Consider the following 25,847-nt stretch of genomic DNA (forward strand, 5'->3'; position numbering starts at 1 on the left):
CGTCATCTACCTACGTTATAAAGGTATGACTTTGCTTTGACATTGGTTTTCACATTGGTGTAAAACTAGACATCGGGCTGATGTTGCCATTTTTTTACTAATATTGGCCGAATCCGATATCGTGCATCCCTATCAAAAAGGTTTGTACATTGGGACAGTGAAGGTGTAGACTTAAAATGTCTTACTGAGACCACTCAGGTTGCCCCAGTGATCTGCAGTGCTGGCCTGGTCTCTTAACTGTGTCTCTTCTCTTTACTAGGAGACTGAGGGTGACCCCCTCTATGAGATCTCTATGCAGGAGGAGGTGTCGGCTCGCCTTCACTTCATCAAATTTGAAAATGCCTATATCGAAACATGCCTGGACTTTATCAAAGACCACCTGGTCAACACTGACACCAAAGTCATCAAAGCCACCGGTGGAGGGGCTCACAAGTTTAAAGATCTCATAGAGAAGAAACTGAAACTCAGGTGAGTTTTATTTTTAAAGACCCTATGACCAGTAGAAGGTTTTGCTTATTATAATGTAGCTATTATTTGTTTTGATCAGGGTGGACAAGGAGGATGAAATGACATGCCTGATCAAGGGCTGCAACTTTGTGCTGAGGAATATCACCCATGAGGCCTTTGTCTATGTCAAGCATGCAGACTCTGAGTTCCGCTTCCAGAACACTCACCCTGACATTTTCCCTTACCTGCTCATCAACATCGGCTCAGGGGTGTCCATTTTCAAGGTACCAATGCCTGACACTCCAGATCTGGTGTGACGTGGCCTATGTAGACTTACCCATTAATTCAACAATCTTTCTCTCCAAACAGGTTGAATCAGAGGATACATTTGAGCGTGTTGGAGGAAGTTCCATAGGTGGGGGGACATTCTGGGGCCTTGGAGCACTGCTCACAAAAACAAAGGTAAAACCCCTCACCCCCATGCTAAGACTTTTTTTTAAAACATTTTTATTTCACCTTTATTTAACCAGGTAGGATAGTTGAGAACAAGTTCTCATTTGCAACTGCGACCTGGCCAAGAAAAAGCAAAGCAGTGTGACACAGACAACAATACAGAGTTACACATGGAGTAAACAATAAACAAGCCAATAACACATTAAACAAACCAATGACACAGTAGAAAAAATAAAGTCTATATACAGTGTGTGCAGAAGGCATGAGGAGGTAGGCAATAATAGGCCATAGGAGCGAATAGTTACAATTTAGCAGATTAACACTGGAGTGATAAATGAGCAGATGATGATGTGCAAGTAGAGATACTGCTGTGCAAAAGAGCAGAAAAGTAAATAAAATAAAAACAGTATGGGGACGAGGTAGATTGGGTGGGCTATTTACAGATGGACTATGTACAGCTGCAGCGATCGGTTAGCTGCTCAGATAGCTGATGTTTAAAGTTGGTGAGGGAAATAAGTCTCCACTTCAGCGATTTTTGCAATTCATTCCAGTCACTGGCAGCAGAGAACTGGAAGGGAAGGTGGCCAAATTAGGTGTTGGCTTTGGGGATGATCAGTGAGGGTGTACCTGCTGGAACGTGTGCTACGGGTGGGTGTTGTTATCGTGACCAGTGAACTGAGATAAGGTGGAGCTTTACCTTGCATAGACTTATAGATGACCTGGAGCCAGTGGGTCTGGCGACGAATATGTAGCGAGGGCCAGCCGACTAGAGCATACAGGTCGCAGTGGTGGGTGGTATAAGGAGATTGGTTAACAAAACGGATGGCACTGTGATAGACTGCATCCAGTTTGCTGAGTCGAGTGTTGAAAGCTATTTTGTAGATGACATCGCCGAAGTCGAGGATCGGTAGGATAGTCAGTTTTACTAGGGTGGGTGCGGGCAGCGAACATTTGAAAAGCATGCATTTGGTTTTACTAGCGTTTAAGAGCAGTTGGAGGCCACGGAAGGAGTGTTGTATGGCATTGAAGCTCGTTTGGAGGTTAGTTAGCACAGTGTCCAAGGAAGGGCCAGAAGTATACAGAATGGTGTCGTCTGCGTAGAGGTGGATCAGAGAATTGCCCGCAGCAAGAGCGACATCATTGATATATACAGAGAAAAGAGTCGGCCCAAGAATTGAACCCTGTGGTACCCCCAGAGACTGCCAGAGGTCCGGACAACATGCCCTCTGATTTGACACACTGAACTCTGTCTGCAAAGTAGTTGGTGAACCAGGCGAGTCAGTCATTAGAAAAACCAAGGCTATTGAGTCTGCCGATAAGAATACGGTGATTGACAGTCGAAAGCCAGGTCGGTGAAGATGGCTGCACAGTACTGTCTTTTATCGATGGCGGTTATATCATTTAGTACCTTGAGCGTGGCTGAGGTGCACCCGTGACCGGAAGCCGGATTGCACAGCGGAGAGAGTATGGTGGGATTCGAAATGGTCAGTAATCTGTTTATTAACTTGGCTTTCGAAGACTTTAGATAGGCAGGGCAGGATGAATATAGGTCTGTAACAGTTTGGGTCTAGGGTGTCACCCCCTTTGAAGAGGGAGGTGACCGTGGCAGCTTTCCAATCTTTAGGAATCTCGGATGATATGAAAGAGAGGTTGAACAGGCTGGTAATAGGCGGCGGATAGTTTTAGAAAGAGAGGGTCCAGATTGTCTAGCCCAGCTGATTTGTACAGGTCCAGGTTTTGCAGCTCTTTCAGAACATCTGCTGTCTGGATTTGGGTGAAGGAGAAGCTGGGGAGGCTTGGGCGAGTAGCTGGGGGGGGGGGGGGCTTTTGGTTGGAGTAGCCAAGAGGGAAGGCATGGCCAGCCGTTGAGAAATGCGGTGGTGATCGTGTTATCTAGCCTCAGTGCAGTGGGCAGCTGGAAGGAGGTGCTCTTGTTCTCCATGGACTTTACAGTGTCCCGAAACGTTTTGGAGTTAGAGCTACAGGAGGCGAATTTCTGCTTGAAAAAGCTAACATTTGCTTTCCTGACTGACTGCGTGTATTGGTTCCTGACTTCCCTGAACAGTTTCATATCTCGGGGACTATCCGGTGTTATTGCAGTCTGCCACAGGATGTTTTTGTGCTGGACAAGGGCAGTCAGGTCTGGAGTGAACCAAGGGCTATATCTGTTCTTAGTTCTGCATTTTTTGAACGGGGCATACTTATCTAAGATGGTGAGGAAATTACTTTTAAAGAATGACCAGGTATCCTCAACTGACGGGATGAGGTCAATATCCTTCCAGGATACCAGGTCGATTTAGAAAGGCCTGCTCACAGAAGTGTTTTAGGGAGCGTTTGACAGTGATGAGGGGTAGTCGTTTGACCGCGGATGCAGACAATGAGGCAGTGATCGCTGAGAACCTGATTGAAGACAGCGGAGGTGTATTTGGAGGGCAAGTTGGTCAGGATAATGTCTGAGGGTGCCCATGTTTACAGATTTAGGGTTGTACCTGGTGGGTTCCTTGATGATTTGTGTGAGATTGAGGGAATCTAGTTTAGATTGTAGGACTACCGGGGTGTTAAGCATGTTTAGGTCAACTAACAGAACAAACTCTGAAGCTAAATGGGGGGGGCGATCAATTCACAAATGGTGTCCAGGGCACAGCTGGGAGCGGAGGGGGTCGATAGCAGGCGGCAACAGTGAGAGACTTATTTCTGGAGTGGTTCATTATTAAAATTAGAAGTTCAAACTGTTTGGGTATAGACCTGGAAACTATGACAGAACTCTGCAGGCTATCTCTGCAGTAGATTGCAACTCCTCCCCCTTTGGCTGTTCTATCTTGACAGAAAATAATGTAGCTGGGTATGGAAATCACAAAATTGCTGGTGGCCTTCCTAAGCCAGGATTCAGATTCAGCAAGGACATCAGGGTTGGCGGAGTGTGCTAAATCAGTGAGTAAAACAAACTTAGGGAGGAGGCTTCTGATGTTGACATGCATGAAACCAAGGCTTTTTCGATCACAGAAGTCAACAAATGAGGGTGCCTGGGGACACGCAGGGCCTGGGTTTACCTCCACATCACCCGAGGAACAGAGGAGAAGTAGGATGAGGATACGGCTAAAGGCTATCAAAACTGGTCGCCTAGAGCGTTGTGGACAAAGAATAAAAGGAGCAGATTTCTGGGCGTGGTAGAAAAGATTCAGGGCATAATGTGCAGACTGGTGGGGTGCGGGTACAGCGGATGTAAGCCCAGGCTCTGAGTGATGATAAGAGATGTTGTATCTCTGGATAAGCTGGTTATAATGGGTGAGGTCACCGCATGTGTGGGTGGTGTGACAAAGGAGGTATCAGAGGTATAATGAGTGGAACTAGGGGCTCCGCAGTAAACTAAAACAATGATCACTAACCTAAACAACAGTATACAAGGCATATTGACATATGAGAGAGACATGCAGCGAGGCATAAAGTAATCACAGGTGTTGATTTGGAGAGCTAACTAAGACAACAACGGGTGAGACAACAACAGCTAATCAGCTAAAACAACAACAGGTAAAATGGTGATGACTGGGCAGAGAGGGTCGGTTAACTACACACAGAGCCTGAGTTTGCGGCTGGGGCCCGACAGATTTAAAAATAGTAGTAATAATAATAATAAAAAAACTTCAAGCCCAATAACCTTTTTTTAATTGATCAAGCTATTCAAATTAACTTAAATGTACAGTTTTATTTTCTGTTTGTTCTTGCCTATTATTTTGCCAGTTGACCTTACTGCTACTTTTTATTATCTGGAAGACTGCCCTGTGTACTTAAACCCTTGTTCTGAATAGGGTGGTTACAAAATAGCTATCTTGGTGAAATGTCTCTTTTTAAAACTACTGTACTCCCATGACCTGCTCTCCCCTCCTACAGAGGTTTGATGAACTCCTTCAGTTGGCCTCGAAGGGGCAGCACACAAATGTTGACATGTTGGTCAAAGACATCTACGGGGGATCTTATGGGTCCCTGGGCTTGACTGGGGACCTTATTGCAAGCAGCTTTGGAAAATCTGCTACTCCTGACAAAGGTAAAGAGAATAGAGCATTTGTAGTACTTTTACTCTTTACCCCATGACATGTTTTTCATGGTACTGTCTTCAGGAGCAGACTCCCTGGCATGCTATCAACTGTAATGTAGGCTACATTCCTGTTGAGCACTAACTGATTGATGACCTCTTACCCAGTTACTGTGACCCTGTCCCCTGTAGACTAGTTGGTTACTGTTTCTGTTGAGAAAGAGGCAGCCAGCCATGGCAAAGAAAGCAACTAATTCACTCTATTAGGTCCTTCATGTGTATCATGTAGTGCCAATAATATCGGTCACAAACTACCTATACATAAACCAACACTGTACGTACTTCAATGGGACCTGGGCTTGTTGACGAGTTATGTTTCTGGTGCTTCACTTGGCTGTATGTTGACATACCTTTACTTTTGTCTCCTCCTGAATTAGAGTTCTCTAAAGAAGACATGGCTAAGAGCCTGCTCCATATGATTAGCAATGACATTGGGCAGCTGGCCTGCCTCTATGCCCGGCTCCACAACTTGACCAGGGTCTACTTTGGGGGTTTCTTCATCCGAGGACACCCTGTCACTATGCACACCATCACTTACAGCATCAACTTCTTCACCAAGGCAAGCCTCATTAACATTGTCTTTCTCAGTCCAGTTACATTTGATTGAGGTCTAGATTTAGCACTGACAGAACTGGATCTGATGGCAGCTGACTATAATCAGGTATGGGCCTCGTTCAGAGCTTGAAAAGCAGCAATCAAATCTGAACTGCACTATTCACAAAGTAGTATGCAAATATACCCTTTATCCTGAGATACAAATTGTTTTACTCTCTTGACCAATCAGAATGACGCAAAGTGCTACAACAGCAGACAGTGCACATTTGTTTTCAGGGTGCTATTTAGTTTTTGGCTAACAGTAGCATAGGCTAACGGCAACAGTGAAAGAGAAGTCTGATGTTAGCCATCATAGAAAAAGTTTTCTGGTGCTTGTTTTGCATTGAACTGTGTCAGGTCTTGTGGACCCTCTGTTGGTGCACACCTGTAGGCTAGTCGCTATTTGAAGTGGGTAAAATGGCATACGCTTGTCAGGGCTGACTGGATGGCAATGATGGTAAAATGCCTTTGTGTAAAATCCAACATATAGCCCATGGATGAGAAAATGAGCTTGAAAACGACAACTTTGGCTGCGTTTATACAGGCAGCCCAATTCTGATAGATTTTTTCCCAGTGACCTCAGATCTTTTCACATCAGCTCTTTTTCTGAGCTGATCTGATTGTTCAAAATACCAATTAGTGAGGGGAAAAAAGCTCACTTGGGCTGCCTGTGTAGTCTGCGTAGTCAATGTGTCCTCAGAACTGTAGGCTACATTTACAGTGCGCAACTGTAAGCAATGTTCTGTCAAAGCCACGTGACATCTGAAGCAGCAGTAGCTAACAGCGCCGTACATAAACACTACATTTTAAGGTTTGTTTTATTAAATTAAAGCATTTCAAATGTCATGTCCTTGTATGTAACATGGACAATTTTCATTTAGAGCTTTTTCATTGTTAAAATGCCCCCCCCTCAACAACAAAAAGATTACTCACAAGTTTTCGAATAGTAATGTCCGTTCAGATATCCGGATATTCGATTAACCGTGCCCCTCCCTAGTGGAGATGATACATAAACATTGATATGACATGTTTGATAGGCTACTTTTAAATGATGCAATCTATGAGCATAATTAGTTGGAAATGGTTCCATCTGAGTGGAGTTTTATATTGTGTTTTTGCAGGGTGAAGTCCAGGCACTCTTCCTGAGGCATGAAGGCTATCTGGGGACTATTGGAGCCTTCCTTAAGGGAGCAGAGGAAGACAGTATGTCAAGATGCTTTCATCTATGGAGTTTCTTCTTGACAGAAAGTGGCACAGGAATCCATAGTTTCAGACCCTAGGTTTTGTAAGGATTTTCTTCTTGATGGGAAGTTCTTTTGTCTAATTCACTGTTATTTGTTGTACTTTATCTAGATCCTAACCAGTACAGTTGGGGGGAGAACTATGCTGGGAGCTCTGGCCTTATGAGTACTTCTCCTGACCTGAACCCCATGCAACGTGCACGTAGTGGAACAGTAAGTCCATTGGAAAAGAAAAAGTTAAAATACTGAAAGGTCAGCAAAATCCCACCAGGGTGCGCTCATAACCCACTTGTTATTTAATTTTGGTGTCATTTCATTGACCATTATAGCAATTCTCCCCACTCTGTCTGAGATTGTGGATTTAATCTTTTTTTTCACCAACGCTGTCCTTTTAAAATCCACAGGCCTGGTATGAGGCATTCATTGATCTTTTCTGTCTAACATTTTGTTTAATTTCTTCTCTTCATATCCACAATCTCTTACCTCTGTTTCCCTACTGTAACCCTTCAGTTTTCCGTAAGTACTTCCCCATGCTTTGTGTGTAGTGGTTTGATTAGGGCTGAATGTTTCCTCATGATACTGGCTTTGTAGCTACCAGCTTGCCAAGCATTCACATTCACAATGGGTTAAATAAGGTTTCAAAGAGACAGCTGTGGCATTGTAACTGCTATATGCAAGCCTTTTCCTTTATTGCATAACAACCTTTGAAGTGTTGCTCTATGTAGTCATGGTTTAAATCGATTTGTAACATGTTATAACCAACCTTATCGTCAAACAACCTGTGTGACACTGTGGAGAATAGTAGGCAGGTCTGTTCACCTTATAAATTGTGCATGAAATCATACACCAGTCACATCCGTGCAGTGAGTGAGGTGGTGTACAATATTTTTTTTTAATGTTGATACTATGATGTGGATGTGTGTGTCCACTGCCCACTAACAGTGTGGAGTTTGACACATAATGCTATTCTCAGCTCACTGACCACTAGGGGGCATAGTGAACATATTGGAGTTTAGCTATGTTTGAAGGAGTCGTTTCACTTTTATTGGGTTGTTTAGCAACAAAACCGATGCGTGCGCAACTTTGGGGCAAAACAGACTGGGTTGGCTTATGTTCAAAGGATTATTGCCAACATGTAAACTCCCTCTTCAAATTAGGGCTAATTTGAAAAGCTGTTACAAAGAGGACATTGTATTATTTCTTTGTACTCCCTGGCGAAGTCCATGCAGCTGTAACGCGTCTGATTTTTAAATATTTATTATCCATTGAACATGCCATACAAATAAAGGTATTTTAATTAATTATATGGAGTGCCTTGGTCCTTTCTTTTTGATAATATGTAAACTATATTTGGCCTCCAAATATTTATTGAAAACATAAATGTGCACAATAAGCACTTGTTTTCTCTCAAATACATCGTTACAGTTGTTGGTTAGCTTACTAATGAATTTTAGCCATATTAGCATGGATATGTCATTACTCAAAACACCTCAAAACAAGACCTGGTATCAAGAACAAGATACAACTGGCTGAAACGAGTCACCTATGAGTCCCCACATCAAATTGTATTGGTCACATACACATGGTTAGCAGATTTTAATGTGAGTTTTGCGAAATGCTTGTGCTTCTAGTTCCGACAGTGCAGTAATATCTAACAATTCCCCAACAACTACGTAATACACACACATCTAAAGGGATGGAATAAGAATATGTACATGGATGAGCGATGGCCAAGCGGCATATGCAAGATGCAGTATATACATATGAGATGAATAATGAAAGATATGTAAACATTATTAAAGTGACTAGTGAGTCTCGATGTAGGCAGCAGCTTCTGAGTTAGTGATTGCTTTTTAGCAGTCTGATGACCTTGAGATGGAAGCTGTTTTTCAGTCTCTCGGTTTCAGCTTTGATGCACCTGTACTGACCTCGCCTTCTGGGTGTTAGCGAGGTGAACAGGCAGTGGCTCGGATGGTTGTTGTCCTTGATCTTTTTGGCCTTCCTGTGACATCGGGTGCAGTAGGTGTCCTGGAGGGCAGGTAGTTTGCCCCTAGTAATGCATTGTGCAGACCGCACCTACCTCTGGAGAGCCTTGCTGTTGAGGGTGGTGCAGTTGCTGTACCAAGCGGTGATATAGCCTGACATGATGCTCCCAATTGTGCATCTGTAAAAGTTTGTCAGGGTTTTAGGTGACAAGACTCATTTCTTCAGCCTCCTGAGGTTGAGAGGTGCTGTTGAGCCTTCACCGCACTGTCTGTGTGGGTGGAACCTTTCAGTTTGTCTGTGTATGCCGAGGAACTTGACGCTTTCCACCTTCTCCACTATTGTCCCTTCGATGTGGATATGGGGGTGCTCCCTTGGCTCTTTCCTGAAGTCCACGATCATCTCCTTTTTGTTGACGTTGAGTGAGAGGTTGTTTTCCTCACACCACACTCAGATTGCCTTCACCTCCCTGTAGGCTGTCTCGTCATTGTTGGTAATCAAGCCCACTACTGTTGTGTCGTCTGCAACCTTGATGATTGAGTTGGAGGTGTGCATGGCCACGCAGTCATGGGTGAACAGGGAGTACAGGAGTGGGCTGAGCACGCACCCTTGTGGGGTCAGTGAAGTGTTTCTTACCTTCACCACCTGGGGGCGGCCCGTCAAAGTCCAGGACCCAATTGCACAGGGCAGGGTTGTGACCCAGGGCCTCCAGCTTAATGATGAGCTTGGAGGGTACCATGGTGTTGAATGCTGAGCTGTAGTCAATGAACAGCATTTTTACATAGGTATTCCTCTTGTCCAGATGGTATAGGACAGTGTGCATGCGATTGCATCGTCTGGACCTGTTGGGGCGGTATGCAAACTGAAGTGGGTCTAGGGTGGCAGGTAAGGTAGAGGTGATATGATCATTGACTAGTCTCGCTCAGCACTTCATGATGCCAGAGGTGAATGCTACGGGGCTATAGTAATTTAGTTCTGTTATCTTTGCCTTGGTTACAGAAACAATGTTGGCCATCTGTCTCCTGGAGATGAACGTACTTTGGTGCGAAAAGTGAAAATCAATCCCAGAACAACAGCAAAGGACCTTGTGAAGATGCTAGAGGAAACGGGTACAAAAGTATCTATATCCACAGTAAAATGAATCCTATATCGACATAACCTGAAAGGCCGCTCAGCAAGGAAGAAGCCACTGCTCCAAAACCGCCGTAAAAAAACAGACTACGGGTCGCAACTGCACATGGGGCCAAAGATCGTACTTTTTTGATAGAACTGTTTGGCCATAATGACCATCGTTATGTTTGGAGGACAAGGGGGCGGAGTTGCAAGCTGAATAACACCATCCCAACCGTGAAGCACGGGGGTGGCAGCATCATGTTGTGGGGGTGCTTTGCTGCAGGACGGACTGGTGCGCTTTACAAAATAGATGGCATTATGAGGAAAGGAAAATTATGTGGAAAAATTGAAGCAACATCTCAAGATGTGAGTCAGGAAGTTAAAACTTCGCAAATGGGTTTTCCAAATGGACAATGACACCAAGCATACTTCCAAAGTTATGGCAAAATGGCTTAAGGACAACAAAGTCAAGGTATTGGGATGGCCATCACAATGCCCTCACCTCAATCCTGTAGAAAATTGGTGGGCAGAACTGAAGAAGCGTGTGTGAGCAATGATGCCTACAAACCGGACTCAGTTACACCATCTCTGTCAGGAGGAATGGGCCAAAATTAAAGTTATTGTGGAAGGCTACCCGAAACGTTTCACCCAAGTTAAACGTTTTAAAAGGCAACGCTACCAAATACTCATTGAGTTTATGTAAACTTCTGACCCACTGGGAATGTGACGAAAGAAATAAAACCTGAAATTTATAATTCTCTCTACTATTACTCTGTCATTTCACTTTCTTAAAATAAAGTGGTGATCCTAACTGACCTAAGTCAGGGAATTTTTACTAGGATTAAATGTCAGGAGTTGTGAAAAACTGAGTTTAAATGTATTTGACTAAGGTGTATGTAAACTTCCGACTTCAACTGTTGATCGATGTTTATCTCTGAGGCTACCCGGAACATTTCCCAGTCGTGATCAAAACAATCGGGAAGCGTGGATTCCGATTGGTCAGAACAGCGTTGAATGTTCTAGTCATGGGTACATCTTGTTTGAGTTTCTGCCTATAGGACTGTAGGAGCAAGGTGGAGTCGTGGTCGGATATGCCGACAAGGCAGCTTCTTGTCATTGTTGCTGGCTATCTAACCATTCAGAATCATACCACACAGCCTTTTACCCCTGCGATGTGCATTTCTCTGGTGTTGCCAGGAAACCTGTCTAAGTGTGCATGAATGCATTAGCCTTGCATTATGTACAGTGCTCAGTTTGTCTCCTCTTCGGCTTCAGTTTGACATGTTGGAGATGGACCGTCTGGAGAGGCATCTGGTGAATCTGCCCCTGCTGCAGGACCCGTCCTCCTACATCCCAGACACAGTGGACCTCTCAGAGGACGCCCTTGCACGGGAGTACTGGCTCTACTGCTTCGAGGAGGCCCTGGATGGGGTAAGAGGCAGAGAACCTGCCACTGGTCTATTAATCAATATACACACATTGCATTATGCATTGACAGGGAGTCCTTATCCTGGTCACTTTTGAAACAGTTGATCTGGGCAATGTGCTTTGGATAGGTGGTGAAGAGAGCTGTTGCCAGCCAGCCTGATCTTCCAGAGGCCGCTGAACGAGCAGAGAAGTTCCGTCACAAGTACCAGCACAAGCTTCAGACCCTCCGCCACCAGCCTTTGTAAGGGGAGCCACAGGATCTGAATGCCACAGCTGCAGATAGATTTCAAAGGCTGTTAAACCAACTAGAGCATAACACGGTTTCTTGATCATTTATAGATGCTTGTCTCCAAAGGCCTTATTAGTGGATGAGTGACTCTTGTAGATGAAGTCTCACTGTTCCCTCACCAGTCTGTATGTGTTTATCTGCTAATGTAGAGTACTTCTCTTCTCACCTCTAGTGCTTATGGATCCCTCACTGTAAGAAGTCTGTTAGACACAAGAGAACACTGTTTAAACGAGTTCAACTTCCCTGACCCATACTCAAAGGTTTGAGTGGATTCTATAGCTCTTTCCTATAAAACTATTTTTCTCTATTGTTGTCCACTGTTCCAATAAATGTTCTAATGCTACTATTTTTCTGGAATTGATTTACCTTGAATGTTGAGTAGTTCATCTGATGAAGCTTTCAAGTGTCGTCTTGTGTGCCTTTTAATGTAATTTCATGTCCACTTGCCTTGATTAGCATGAATTGCTAATGTTGTAGATCATCAGTGAGAAGTGGGAGGAAGCTGTTGTCTCAGTGCTGTGTCTCCACCCCTCCCACAGATCAAGCAGGGGGAGAATGACATGGCCCTCAAGTACTTCCAGAAGGCAGTCAAGTCCCTGGGGGAGCTGAGCTGGGAGCAGAGGCAGTTTGCCCTGGTCAGGGGACTCCTGGCTGGGAACGTCTTCGATTGGGGAGCCAAGGCTGTATCGGAGTGAGTCTTAATGAGGCTGCACTCTGTGCACTCCCAAACTTGGGACTTTGAAGGATATTATTAGGACTAAAATTCTGGTCGTATACAGTGCATTAGGAAGGTTTTCTGACCCCTTGACATTTTCCACTTTGTTATGTTACAGCCTTATTCTAAAACAGATTACATTTTTTCCCTCATAAGTCTACACACAATATCCCATAATGACAAAACAAAAACAGGTTTAGAAATGTTTGCAAATGTATTAAAAATAAAAACTGAAATCACATTCGCATAAGAATTCAGACCATTTACTCAGTACTTTGAAGTACTGTTGAAACACCTTTGGCCATGATTACAACACCGAGTCTTCTTTGGTGTGACGCTTCAAGCTTAGCACTACTGTATTTGGGAAGTTTCTCCCATTCTTCTCTGCAGATCCTCTCAAGCACTGTCAGGTAGGCTGGGGAGCGTCGCTGCACAGCTTTCTTCAGGAGAGATGTTTGATCGGGTTGATGTCCGGGCTCTAGCTGGGCCCCTCAAGGACATTTGAGACTTTTCCCGAAGCACAATTGATTGGATTCCACCTGTGGAAAATTTTATTGATTGGACATGATTTGGAAAGGTACACCTGGTTATATAAGCTCCCACAGGTGACAGTGCATGTCAGAGCAAAACCATGAGTTTGAAGGAATTGTCCGTAGAGCTCCGAGACAGGATTATGTCGAGGCACAGATCTGGGGAAGGGTACCAAAACATTTCTGCAGCATTAAAAGGCCCCAAGAACACTGGCCTCCATCATTCTTAAATTGAAGAAGTTTGGAACCACCAAGACTCTTTGTAGAGCTGACCGCCCGGCCAAACTGAGCAATCGAGGGAGAAGGGCCTTGATAAGGGAGGTAACCGAGAACCCGATGGTCACTCTGACAAAGCTCCATAGTTCCTCTGTGGAAATGGGAGAACCTTCCAGAAGGTCAAGCATCTCTGCAGAACTCCACCAACCAGGCCTTTATGGTAGAGTGGCCAGATAGAAGCCACTCTTCAATGAAACACATGACAGCCCACTTGGAATTTGCCAAAAGGCACCTAAAGACTCTCAGACCATGAGAAACAAGATTCTCTGGTCTGATAAAACTAAGTTTGAATTCTTTGGTCTGTATGCCAAGCGTCACATCTGGAGGAAATCTGGCACCATCCCTACGATGAAGCATGGTGGTGGCATCATCATGCTGTGTGGATGTTTTTCAGTGGCATGGACTGGGAGACTAGTCAGGATGGACTGGGAGACTAGTCAGGATTGAGGGAAAGATGAATGTACAAAGTACAGAGATCCTAAATGAAAACCTGCTCCAGAGCACTCAGGATCTTAGACTGGGGCAAAGGTACACATTTTAATCAGGATAATGACCCTAACCGTACAGCCAAGACAACACATTAGTGGTTTCGGGACAAGTCTCTGAATGTCCTTGAGTGGCCCAGCCAGAGCCCGGACTTTAACCCGATCGAACATCTCTGGAGAGACTTGAAAATAGCTGTGAAGTGACACTCCTCATCCAACTTGACAGGGCTTGAGAGGATCTGCATAGAAGAATGGGAGAAACTCTCCAAATACAGGTGTGCCAAACTTGTAACATCATACTCAAAGCTGTAATCACTGCCAAAGGTTATTCAACAAAGCACTGAGTAAAGAGTGAACCTTACTTTAATATGATATTTCAGGGTTTTATTTTTACATTTATAAAAACCCGTTTTTGCTTTGTCATTATGGGGTATTGTGTGTAGATTGATGAGGAAAAAACAATTGAATCAACTTTAGAATAAAACTATAATGCCTGAGTACTTTCTGACTGCTCTGTGTATGTATGTGTGTACATACAGTAGCAGTCAAGCATTTGGACACACCTACTCATTCCAGGGTTTCTTTATTTTTACTCTTTTCTACATTGTAGAATAATAGTGAAGACATCAACACTATGAAATAACTCGTATGGAATCATGTAGTAACCACAAGTGTTAAAACAAATTAAAATAATATTTTATATTTGAGATTCTTCAAAGTAGCCACCTTTTGCCTTGATGACAGCTTTGCACACTCTTGGCATTCTATCAAGCAGGAATTAACAGGATAATTTGAGGAATTTCTTTCCTTAATGCGTTTGAGACAATCAGTTATGACAAGGTAGGGGTGGTATACAGAAGATAGCCCTATTTGGTAGAAGACCAAGTCCATATTATGGCAAGGACAGTTCAAATAAGTAAAAGAAACGACAGTCCATTGTTCAATCCGGACAATTTCAAGAACTTTGTAGAAAGTTTCTACAAGTGCAGTCGCAAAAACCATCAAGCGCTATGACGAAACTGGCTCTCATGAGGACCGCCACAGGAAAACAAGACCCAGAGTTACCTCTGCTGCAGAGGATAAATTCATTAGTTAGCTGCATCTCAGATTGCAATCCAAATAAATGCTTCAGAGTTCCAGTAACGGACACATCTCAACATCAACTGTTCAGAGGAGAATGTGTGAATCAGGCCTTCATCGTCGAATTGCTTCGAAGAAACCACTACTAAAAGACACCAGTAAGAAGAAACAACTTGCTTGGGCCAAGAAACACGAGCAATCCACATTTGACCAGCGGAAATCTGTCCTTTGGTCCAAATGTTTTATTTTTGGTTCCAACTGCCGTGTCTTTTGTAAGTTGAACGGATGATCTCCGCATGTGTGATTCCCACCGTGAAGCATGGAGGAGGTGGTGTGATGGTGCTTGCTGGTGACACTGCCAGTGATTTATTTAGCATTTAAGGCACACTTTACCATCATGGCTAGCACAGCATTTTGCAGTGATACACCATCCAGTTTGCGCTTAGTCCCACTATCATTTGTTTTTCAACAGGACAATTATCCAACAAACCTCCAGGCTGTGTCAGGGCTATTTTACCAAGAAGGAGAGTGATAGACTGCTGCATCAGATGACCTGGCATCCACAATCACCTGACCTCAACCCAATTAAGATGGTTTGGGATGTGTTGGACTGGAGAGTGAAGGAAAAGTAGCCAACAAGTTCTCAGCATATGTGGGAACTCCTTCAAGACTTGGAAAAACATTCCTCATGAAGCTGGTTGAATGGCAAGAGTGTGCAAAGCTGTCAAGGCAAAGGGTTCCTACTTTGAAGAATCTAAAATATATTTTGATTTAACTTACTACGTGATTCTATATGTCTTATTTCGTAGTTTTGATGTCTTCACTGTTTTTCTACAATGTAGAAATAAAGAACAGCCCTGGAAGGAGTAGGTGTGTCAACTTTCATCTGATACTGTATATTTCAATTTTCTTGAGAAAATGTTTTTAGATGAGCAAAGAATGTCGCTCATGCTCATATTTTCACTTGTAATAGTGTTCTGGAGTCTGATCCGGAGTTTGGCTTTGAACATGCAAAACTGCAGTTGGAAGGTATGAAAGCCCCTATTGGGTGTTTTATGTGTCCTGCATTTTATACTGCTGCTGCAACCTATACAGGCTACTTAATTATAGTCCCTTTTTCTCCATAGAGCGGCCGTGGCTTGTGGATGCCTATGACCAATGGCTCGAGAGACTGAAGGTAAGAATTTAAACTGTTTCCTGATGATGAAGTGTTTCAAAGTTGTTATTATATTAGCTGCATTTGGTTTATGGGCCACATCCTAACTTAAGATCCACAGAAGTTGTGTGCCTGGATCTCAAGTTAGGATTTGGCACAAAAATGTATATCACTTGATGCTGTGGAACAGTAATTGAATACCATGCCTGCTGGCTTTCTTTTCCAGGGCCCACCTCATAAGTGTGCATTGTTTTTCGTAGATAATAGTGGAATAGACATCATACTTGGAGTGTTCCCATTTGTCAGAGAGCTTCTCTGCAGGGGAACAGAGGTAAGAAGCTACACAGTCCTTCCCATCATCTGAAAAGCTGTCACTTGTACCACCCCTTCAATTATACACAGGATTTAATAAAACACTATGAACACAGCAAGATTTCCCTTTTTCTTCCTTTGACCCCCTGCTATGTTGTTTTCCAGGTTGTCCTTGCCAGCAACTCTAGCCCAGCTCTGAATGATGTAACAAACAGTGAGCTGCAGATCTTGACTGAAAGAATAGCTGCAATGGATTTAGTCATACAGTAAGTATTTAAGTCTTTTGGCACTGCATTTATGGATGTAAAAGTTAGGATAGTAATGATATTTTTTTTTGTTTTCCTATACCAGCATGTCAATGTCCATTTAATTTGTTTTGCAGGTCTGCTGTGAAGGAGGACAGGCTGACGCTAGTCCAGAGTGGCTCCAGCTCTCCTTGCTTAGACTTGAGGTCTGTTTTTATTTCTTAAGCGTTCATTATATTTCAACGTAACATACCCTTGTTAACTATGTTTAAAAACGTAACCTGAAGCAACATTTTTAAGTTTCTTTAGTAATTTCTGTTACATTTTGAAGGTAAATCCTCCCAAATGTGTGTTAATTTCTCTCCCCACCACAGCCGTCTTGACAAGGTGTTGGCTGGGGTTGTGCGAGAGCGCCATGTAGACCTGGTGATCATCGAGGGCATGGGCCGGGCCATCCACACCAACTACTACGCCATATTGAGCTGCGAGAGCCTCAAGATGGCTGTCATCAAGAACTCCTGGCTGGCTGACCGGCTGGGGGGCAAGCTCTTCAGCGTGGTCTTCAAGTATGAGGTGCCACCAGGCCACAAAACCACCACCCTGGATCATGTTCCAGTGCCACCTTCATAATCTCTCTCTTTTGAAGTCTGATCATGGGACAGGTTGAGGTACTAGTTGGAGAGGTCCAGTTGGCTGTAATGGGGTTGATTTTGACCACCTCGTGATGATTGTACAGAGAGGTGTTAAGATAATCAGTGGACTTGGGTTGATTTGAAAGCTTAGTGGGTTAAAGCAGAGTATAATATTGCTTTGTAACACCAGAATGTTTAGATGTCTTTATTTTTTGAATATACAGCCATACTTTGCACCATGTTGTGTGTTCTTGTAGATCACAGCTTAAATTATAGTTAAGGTATCAGAACAGACAACGGTTGTCGGTGGTAGAGGTGTGCACTCTTTGTAGATTGACTGTCAATGCTGGTGAGATACTCTACTGAGTGCATTTTTAGACATGTTATCATCAGTACCCTGCTGTTTACACACAGCATCCCAATGGTTACCATGACAACGTGTCCCTTTCAGTGGTGGAGATGCTTTGTGTGTGACTTGCTACCAGGGTAATTACAGCAATCTGTGGTGAAGCAACACAAAAATATGGTAACTGTGCCTTAAGGTTGGAGAGATAAAAAGCATAGCTTGTTCAAAATGCAACCAACCTGGTTTAATTTCTGGTGTAGGGAAAGCATGGACGTTTGTTACCTTGGGCTACATTAGTGTCTTTTCTTCGATTCCAGGATTTGCCTCCATCACTGCCACTAGGTGAATTGAGATTATTTACTTAATTGTGTGATGATCATTGTCTGAGAAGCTAAAAATGTTGCTACTGGGAATTTGTTTGAAAAGAGTGCATAATAGCACTTTATTGATGGGGTTAAAATTATTCTTAAAATTCCAGAAGGTGGCAGTATTTTACTGTGAAATATGTTCCTAACAACCCAAATTAAATGTGAAGTATATTTTGTTCAATGGACGTTTTGAAAGTGTTGTCAAACTCAGTGAATTTCAGGTAATTTTATTGCAAATGTTTAAGCCATCTTTGTGTCATTATAATTTTGTTGGTAGCCTTAGTAAATTAGGTCTGCTTCCAAACAACTAAAACATTGAAGTTGTCAAACAGTAGGCTAACCACTGTCATTAACAAAGTGTTGTGTAAAAGGGATTTACTTTCAGTTCTTAAAATAGTTTAAACTGAGGCAATAACAGATCTGCTCTTTATTAATGTAATGCTCTGGGTGATTGGAGGTGACAGTATTTGATGGTTAATTTACTTACTGATGATACTCATTCATACCATCTTTATCAAACCAGGTGTCTGAAATGTAGGTTGAGGTCTTGCTGTCCAAATGTTTCCATGGCTTTTTGTTTAACTTGTGAACTCACTTTGCGATATTGTATTAGCATTTGTGCATATACATGATAAATAAGTGTTAATATAATTAATATGCGTTAAGAGTTCATGATGCTCCGAAATTATGGAAAGTATTTTGTTCTATTGACAATCACTTTGAATTAAATCTGAATATATTTTAATGCCGTTTGTCTTGTTTTTGGTGGGGGGGTACTTATTACATTTTAGGGAGTTCATGGGAGGGGAGTTTATACCAGCTAGTATACCACGCTCTGCTCTTGCCGGGGACACGGAGTAATATGCTGATAATGCGCACTGTGCCAAGCAGGAAGTCCTACACAACATGCTGTACTTCTGCCTCTTCATTACCCTCTACTGCCACATGCACGGATGCCAGTTCTTGAGTTCTACAATATTTTTATTCTGTACATGCTTCTTGTTTAGTTTTTTAAGCACACTTAATTGCATCTCTAACACTGAGTTTCAATATTCAGTTCCCAATGCATGTAGTGAAACGTTCAGAAAGAAATCACGAATTTAATTATTTGCAACAAATTTGACGTAACCCATCCCACACCCAGGTAGCCTATTCTCTTGCGCCGCAACTAATGGGACAAACACTGACATCAGTCCCCGCACGTTCGCGCACACGGTTACGTGCTTCCAGCCAGTGACTCCTCATAAACCAAATTTAATCCCAACGATCAACACACAGACCGTGAACGGACCCCAAACAGACGGAATTTCAGTCCTGTGCGCTTTCACGGCCTACATCTCTCATCCCATATAAAACAATAATAGTCAACCTCAACGGATTAAGAAACGCGGGTGAGGTTATTTTTTTTGTCATTTTATTCAAGTGTTGAAACATGGCTATGTCGCAATAACGAAAAGCCAATCAAATGTGCCACATTTTGTGTCATTCATTTAGCTTATTGTTGCATTTTAGACTAAATATTGTAGCCTACTAAGTAGTGCATTGATAACACACTGTTGTTGCTTCTAAAAAAGTTATATGAATGGAATCCACTGAGAAGGCAAGATATAAACCGTTGCGCCCAGTTGTTATACATTTAAATAAATGTGAAGTTGTATGCCTTTTTACTATGCACAATAGTACCTTCAATATTACTAATTACTTAATGCTTACTTTAATTCTGATAACTGAACAAAAGTATGTTTCTATTTGGCACCGGGAAAATCATTCCGATTAGGGGGGAGGGTATTATGTTTTCTGTATCAGGCAAATATCTCAAAGAATAATATGTGAATATGTTATGATTACAATCCTATATTGTGATCAGGTTATCTTGCCTGTACATCTTTGAGACTATACTCAATAGTATTGGTATTACAATGACTTAATTAGAGGGAGAGAAATATATATAATTTAGTTTGGGCGTCTCCATGTCAGATCATGCCTTTAAAAGTGAAAATAAAGCAGACACATCGGGTGGACAGTGTTTGTGGACTCATCATTAACAAGTCTGTTAATTAAAACCAAGCCAATCAGCAGGAATGTGATCACAAGGAGGACTGTGGGTACACTTGACTGTGAAGCTCCCAGCAGATCAAATTGGGGGCCACATCCCACTACAATCACTAATCAGAGAAAATTAATCAAAATAATAGGAAACCAAAGGACAATATTAATCATGACTTTATGGTTCACTAACTAAGCCTTATTTCACCTAAAAGTAATTCCCCCCATTCCACTTACATATATAACTTTTTATCATTATCACCCTCCCCAAGAGTCCTCTGTGTTCCTCTGTGTAGTGGGTAGTCTATAAGTAGTGAGTTGTGCCATCATAGAAAATCTCCTCCACTATGGACTCCATTGGTGATCCACTAGTGTCCACCATCTCCATGTCCTATAATGAGTCTTCTGGTGTGAGATGCTGGTTCAAGGTTGATTCAGTATGATTGGTTGTTGTTGTGTTTTGGTTGGCCAAGGAGTGTCTTTGTGGAACAGTGGACCCAGCTGGTCTCCTTATGTGCCACCAAATGAGAGCAAGATTCCACTGTCACTGTTCCAATTAACCCTCCCCTGGATATTCTCTCCTTATCTCTCTCTCTCCCCCCCATCTCCCTAAATTCTCTTGGCATACCACCCTTCTCTTCCTCCCAGTGTGATGTCTGTAGCTCTGTTCTCCTGGTGCTGTTTGTGCTTCAGCGTTGTTCGAACGTGTTTCTCTCTGCTCTGTGGGTGTCTGGAGGAGGTTGCCCCGCTGTGAGTGTATGTGCACTGAGCATGCTCTACTGGAAGATAAGGACTACATTGCGGGATGTCTCTGATATTGCTGTGCAACCGTGGCAATGTTCGATCTCTCCCAACATTCGAGGTGTATTCATCACGGAAACTGCTTATGAACCAAACCGAAGCAAACAGACCAATACAAGAGTTTATATTTGACAAATTCAGAGCTGGAAAAAATGATGGTATGAAATCTCCAATATTGTTCTCCAGAGTGCTGAAGAATTAAGCACTCAGTGGTAATTGATTTGGCGGTTGAAATGCTACTGGCTGAAATTAACTTTCACAGCAGCTTTCCTGAAGTATTTGTTGAGAAATCAGATGGAAACTACCATGTCAGACTTGTAAAATGTTGGTAAATATTGAGAACCTTATGTGTTACACACATGGCAAACACCTGGCAAACAGTAAATTTTAATTGGATAATAGATCAATTAAGGCATACATGGTCCCTTAGATAAGTTTGACAAATGATTGACAAATGAATCATTTTCTTGAGCATTCACTTAGAGGGTAGTGTGTACGGGGGGGGGGGGGGGGGTGTATTGGCATTCTTCACTGAAGGAGCAAAGAAAGGATGGTAAATTAGCCATGCATGTCTGATCTGTTTGGTGTGAAGTCTTCCTTCTGCTGTTCTTCATTGAGCCGTGTGTGATGGGGACAGGGACCAGAGTTCACCTGAGCCCTGCCACCCACTCCCATCTTGATTTTTTCCCATTGTCCTCTCACTGTCATTGACTGGCTTAAATTAACCACATTGCACGTAAGGCACACACTCAGCAACTTGACGGAACACTGCTAATCAGGTAAATAATCGAATAGAAATGGAAAAAAGGAAGCCTCTGCTTTTAGACATGGGCCTGTAATCTCTTTATGTAAACCCAGAATGATTCCGGTGGTCTTGAGGTCTTTGTTTGATTGTTCCTTGTGGCCTGGCTGGTTGCTATGACAGACAACAGGAAAGAAGCAGATGGCTTCTGGAGGCTTGTTGCCCAGCAGGTGAAATTATCAATGCGCATTAAATAGAGACCACTGCCAGACCAGTGCCTTGTGCCTGCACTGCTTTACTTTGCCTTGCTGCGTCCCTCACTACCACAGAAGCACACTTCAAACTATAATTTCAGCTGTGTCCATGATCTGCTGTTAGCTGGGCTTTTATGAAGCATGTCAGGGCCTGGTATCACTGAGGACTGGTCGTAGAACCAGGGAGAATTCTCAGATCGCATCAATAGTGTTTAATGAATCAGCCCTCCAGAGGTGGCCCTTTACACTCTGCTGCTAGATTGTCCATCATCACTGGCCCGACTTCTGTCTGAACAGTCTAAATCATTTATATTGTTTTAACCCAGCTAGTGGCCTTCAATTGATGATATGCAGTCGTTCTTCAAAGTCTTCTAGGATCTGTGGCTTCTTATTCCTCGTTATTTCAATAGGTCATTTTTCATGATCACAGCTTTCCATGTACAGTGGGGCAAAAAAAGTATTTAGTCAGCCACCAATTGTGCAAGTTCTCCCACTTAAAAAGATGAGAGAGGCCTGTAATTGTCATCATAGGTACACTTCAACTATGACAGACAAATTAGATTTTTTTTCTCCAGAAAATCACATTGTAGGATTTTTTATGAATTTATTTGCAAATTATTGTGGAAAATAAGTACTTGGTCAATAACAAAAGTTTATCTCAATACAGAGGTCAAATGTTTTTTGTAAGTGTTCACAAGGTTTTTACACACTGTTGCTGGTATTTTGGCCCATTCCTCCATGCAGATCTCCTCGAGAGCAGAGATGTTTTGGGGCTGTTGCTGGGCTGTTGCTGGGCAACACGGACTTTCAACTCCCTCCAAAGATTTTCTATGGGGTTGAGATCTGGAGACTGGCTAGGCCACTCCAGGACCTTGAAATGCTTCTTACAAAGCCACTCCTTTGTTGCCCGGGCGGTGTGTTAGGGATCATTGTCATGCTGAAAGACCTAGCCACGTTTCATCTTCAATGCCCTTGCTAATGGAAAGAGGTTTTCACTCAAAATCTCACGATACATGGCCCCATTCATTCTTTCCTTTACATGGATCAGTCGTCCTGGTCCCTTTGCAGAAAAACAGCCCCAAAGCATGATGTTTCCACCCACATGCTTCACAGTAGGTATGGTGTTCTTTGGATGCAACTCAGCATTCTTTGTCCTCTAAACACGACGAGTTGAGTTTTTACCAAAAAGTTATATTTTGGTTTCATCTGACCATATGACATTCTCCCAATCTTCTTCTGGACCATCCAAATGCTCTCTAGCAAACTTCAGACGGGCCTGGACATGTACTGGCTTAAGCAGGGGGACACGTCTGGCACTGCAGGATTTGAGTCCCTGGCGGCGTAGTGTGTTACTGATGGTAGGCTTTGTTACTTTGGTCCCAGCTCTCTGCAGGTCATTCACTAGGTCCCCCCGTGTGGTTCTGGGATTTTTGCTCACCGTTCTTGTGATCATTTTGACCCCACGGGGTCAGATCTTGTGTGGAGCACCAGATCGAGGGAGATTATCAGTGGTCTTGTATGTCTTCCATTTCCTAATATTTTCTCCCACAGTTGATTTCTTCAAACCAAGCTGCTTACCTATTGCAGATTCAGTCTTCCCAGCTTGGTGCAGGTCTACAATTCTGTTTCTGGTGTCCTTTGACAGCTCTTTGGTCTTGGCCATAGTGGAGTTTGGAGTGTGACTGTTTGAGGTTGTGGACAGGTGTCTTTTATACTGATAACAAGTTCAAACAGGTGCCATTAATACAGGTAATGAGTGGAGGACAGAGGAGCCTATTAAAGAAGAAGTTACAGGTCTGTGAGAGCCAGAAATCTTGCTTGTTTGTAGGTGACCAAATACTTATTTTCCACCCTAATTTGCAAATAATTAATTAAAAATCCTACAATATGATTTTCTGGATTTTCTTTTCTCATTTTGTCTGTCATAGTTGAAGTGTACCTATGATTAAAATGACAGGCCTCTCTCATGTTTTTAAGTGGGAGAACTTGCACAATTTGTGGCTGACGAAATACTTTTTTTGCCCTACTGTATATGAGGTGAAGGTACACTACATGTCCTACTCTTCCTCATGCTCTCTCAAAGCCCCCTCTGTCTTCAGAATCAAAGTTTCACGCTCCTCCACTATCCAGCTAACCCTGCTAATGTGGCCCCTCAGGCCCGGCCACAGCCTCAGCGCCAGATGCTAACCCCTGCTGCGTCCTACCTATATCACACAGTGCTCTGTAATACACTGTTTGGTAGACTTCTAATCATCAGATGATGCTGAGTACTTCACCCCAGAGTATTCCATTACCACCCACATCCTGATTTTGTCAGGGGACCACCTTTTAGTGACTACATGAAATGGCCAAAGGAGAAGGGGTTTTGCTAGGCAGGGGTGCTTTGTGCCTCTGTATGCCTCTCTGTCACCAACCAGCTTTCTTTTAAGGCAACAGGACTATTCAGGCTGCGACAAGCAGTTCACTATGTTTCTATGAAGGCGTCACTTTCCTCATTGTGTGAGAGAGAAATCATTTTTGTGCCATAACATCAGACTGCTGCTCAGCCTCTGTCTGTGGCCCATTATCTGCACGCTCATTTCAAAGGGCTCAGTGATCTCCAAAATGAGTCTGGGCTCAGTCAATCCGTTTCCTGTGTATTTTGAATGTTTATTTATTTGGACTAGTTGGTTGGTTCATTTTGGCAGCTAGGCCTCATGGAGCGCACTCCTCCAGAACTGAGCAGACTGACAAGTGAGAGGATTTTCTAGCGATGGCAGGTTTTCTGAGAAGTCTCCCTAAATAATTCCCTCTGCCCTCCACCATAGCAGTAGTTTGTGTCAAATGTAGGGTTGCAAAGGGAGGGTATATTACTAGAAACGTTTGAAGTTTACCAGTAAACTAATATAATTTTGGTATTTTTCAACAATGTTATATAATCTATTACATGACATCTAGTTGCCCTTTTGGGTACTTCAGATTATCACAGGCATCTGTAATGATCTCTGGCCCTCTGTGTGGCCTTATCACATGTAAAATATATCAAATAATTAAATAAGACAATTTTAAATTGAAAAATAGAATGACAAATCTGTAAAACATTATGCCAAATATAAACCATACATTTAGTGAATACCATTGGTGTTTAATATGAGGGTTTCAGCATAATTTTGTTCTTTTTTATTTATACATTTATTTTTGTATGTCTATGTATTTTGCTCTCAATGTTTTGGTGTCAAACCGATGGCAGTTGTGGAAAAAAAACAATAATTGGACGAGTTAAGAGTTAATACCATTGTTGATTAAATTATTTTTCAATGCTTTAGGCTATTTTTTTCTTGAACCATATCTCCGAGAATCTCATGGACAATATGGACACAGATAAAATACAGTACCAGTCAAAAGTTTGTTCACACCTACTCATTCAAGTGTTTAAAAAAACTATTTTCTACATTTGTATGAAATTATAACTATGAAATGAAACACATGGAATCATGTAGTAACCAAAAAAGTGTAAACCAATCAAAGTATATTTTAGATTTCAGATTCTTCAAAGTATCCACCCTTTGCCTTGATGACAGCTTTGCACGCACTTGGCATTCTCTCATCCAGCTTCACCTGGAATGCTTTGCCAACAGTCTTGAATTAGTTCCCACATAGTCTGAGCACTGGCTGCTTTTCCTTCACTCTGCAGTCCAACTCATCCCAAACCACCTCAATTGGGTTGAGGTCAGGTGATTGTGGAGGCCAGATAATCTGATGCAGCACTCCATCACTCTCCTTCTTGGTCAAATAGCCCTTAAAAAGGGAAAGGGGGATACCTAAGGCAGCAACCCACTGTTCCCAGGGCGCCGAAGACGTGGCTGTTGATTATGGCAGCCCCCCGTACCTCTCTGATTCAGAGGGGTTGGGTTAAATGCGGAAGACACATTTCAGATGAATGCATTCAGTTGTAAAACTGACTAGGTACACACCCTAGAGGTGTGTTGGGTCATTGCAATTTGAAAAACAAATTATAGTCCCAATAAACGCAAAACAGATGGGATGGTGTTACCTCTGCTGCAGAGGATAAGTTCATTAGAGTTACCAGCCTCATAAATTGTAGCCCAAACAAATGCTTCACAGAGTTCAAGTAACAGACCCATCTCAACATCAACTGTTCAGAGGAGACTGCGTGAATCAGGGCTTCATGGTCGAATTGCTGCAAAGAAACCACTACTAAAGGACACCAATAAGAAGAAT

General features: G+C 42.8%; 1 protein-coding gene and 1 pseudogene across 1 annotated transcript in view; both read left to right on the forward strand.

Moving 5' to 3' along the window:
• The window catches only part of LOC135542032 (4'-phosphopantetheine phosphatase-like), a 32,519-nt gene extending 13,991 nt beyond the window's left edge, over window positions 1–18,528 (forward strand). Inside the window, exons 3-19 of the mRNA XM_064968614.1 lie at window positions 260–468; window positions 548–731; window positions 817–909; window positions 4,789–4,942; window positions 5,368–5,549; window positions 6,706–6,787; window positions 6,938–7,038; window positions 11,197–11,352; window positions 11,478–11,590; window positions 11,811–11,898; window positions 12,178–12,329; window positions 15,698–15,753; window positions 15,852–15,901; window positions 16,107–16,211; window positions 16,358–16,458; window positions 16,575–16,643; window positions 16,812–18,528. Coding sequence (XP_064824686.1) covers window positions 260–468; window positions 548–731; window positions 817–909; window positions 4,789–4,942; window positions 5,368–5,549; window positions 6,706–6,787; window positions 6,938–7,038; window positions 11,197–11,352; window positions 11,478–11,590; window positions 11,811–11,898; window positions 12,178–12,329; window positions 15,698–15,753; window positions 15,852–15,901; window positions 16,107–16,211; window positions 16,358–16,458; window positions 16,575–16,643; window positions 16,812–17,067 — 2,151 coding nt within the window. The 3' untranslated portion in view covers window positions 17,068–18,528. The remainder of the gene's footprint in view (window positions 1–259; window positions 469–547; window positions 732–816; window positions 910–4,788; window positions 4,943–5,367; window positions 5,550–6,705; window positions 6,788–6,937; window positions 7,039–11,196; window positions 11,353–11,477; window positions 11,591–11,810; window positions 11,899–12,177; window positions 12,330–15,697; window positions 15,754–15,851; window positions 15,902–16,106; window positions 16,212–16,357; window positions 16,459–16,574; window positions 16,644–16,811) is intronic.
• Window positions 18,529–19,015: 487 nt separating this feature from the next.
• The window catches only part of LOC135542033 (draxin-B-like), a 31,110-nt pseudogene continuing 24,278 nt past the window's right edge, over window positions 19,016–25,847 (forward strand).

The sequence above is a fragment of the Oncorhynchus masou genome, chromosome 6 (genome assembly GCF_036934945.1).
Source record: "Oncorhynchus masou masou isolate Uvic2021 chromosome 6, UVic_Omas_1.1, whole genome shotgun sequence".
Taxonomy (NCBI): domain Eukaryota; kingdom Metazoa; phylum Chordata; class Actinopteri; order Salmoniformes; family Salmonidae; genus Oncorhynchus; species Oncorhynchus masou.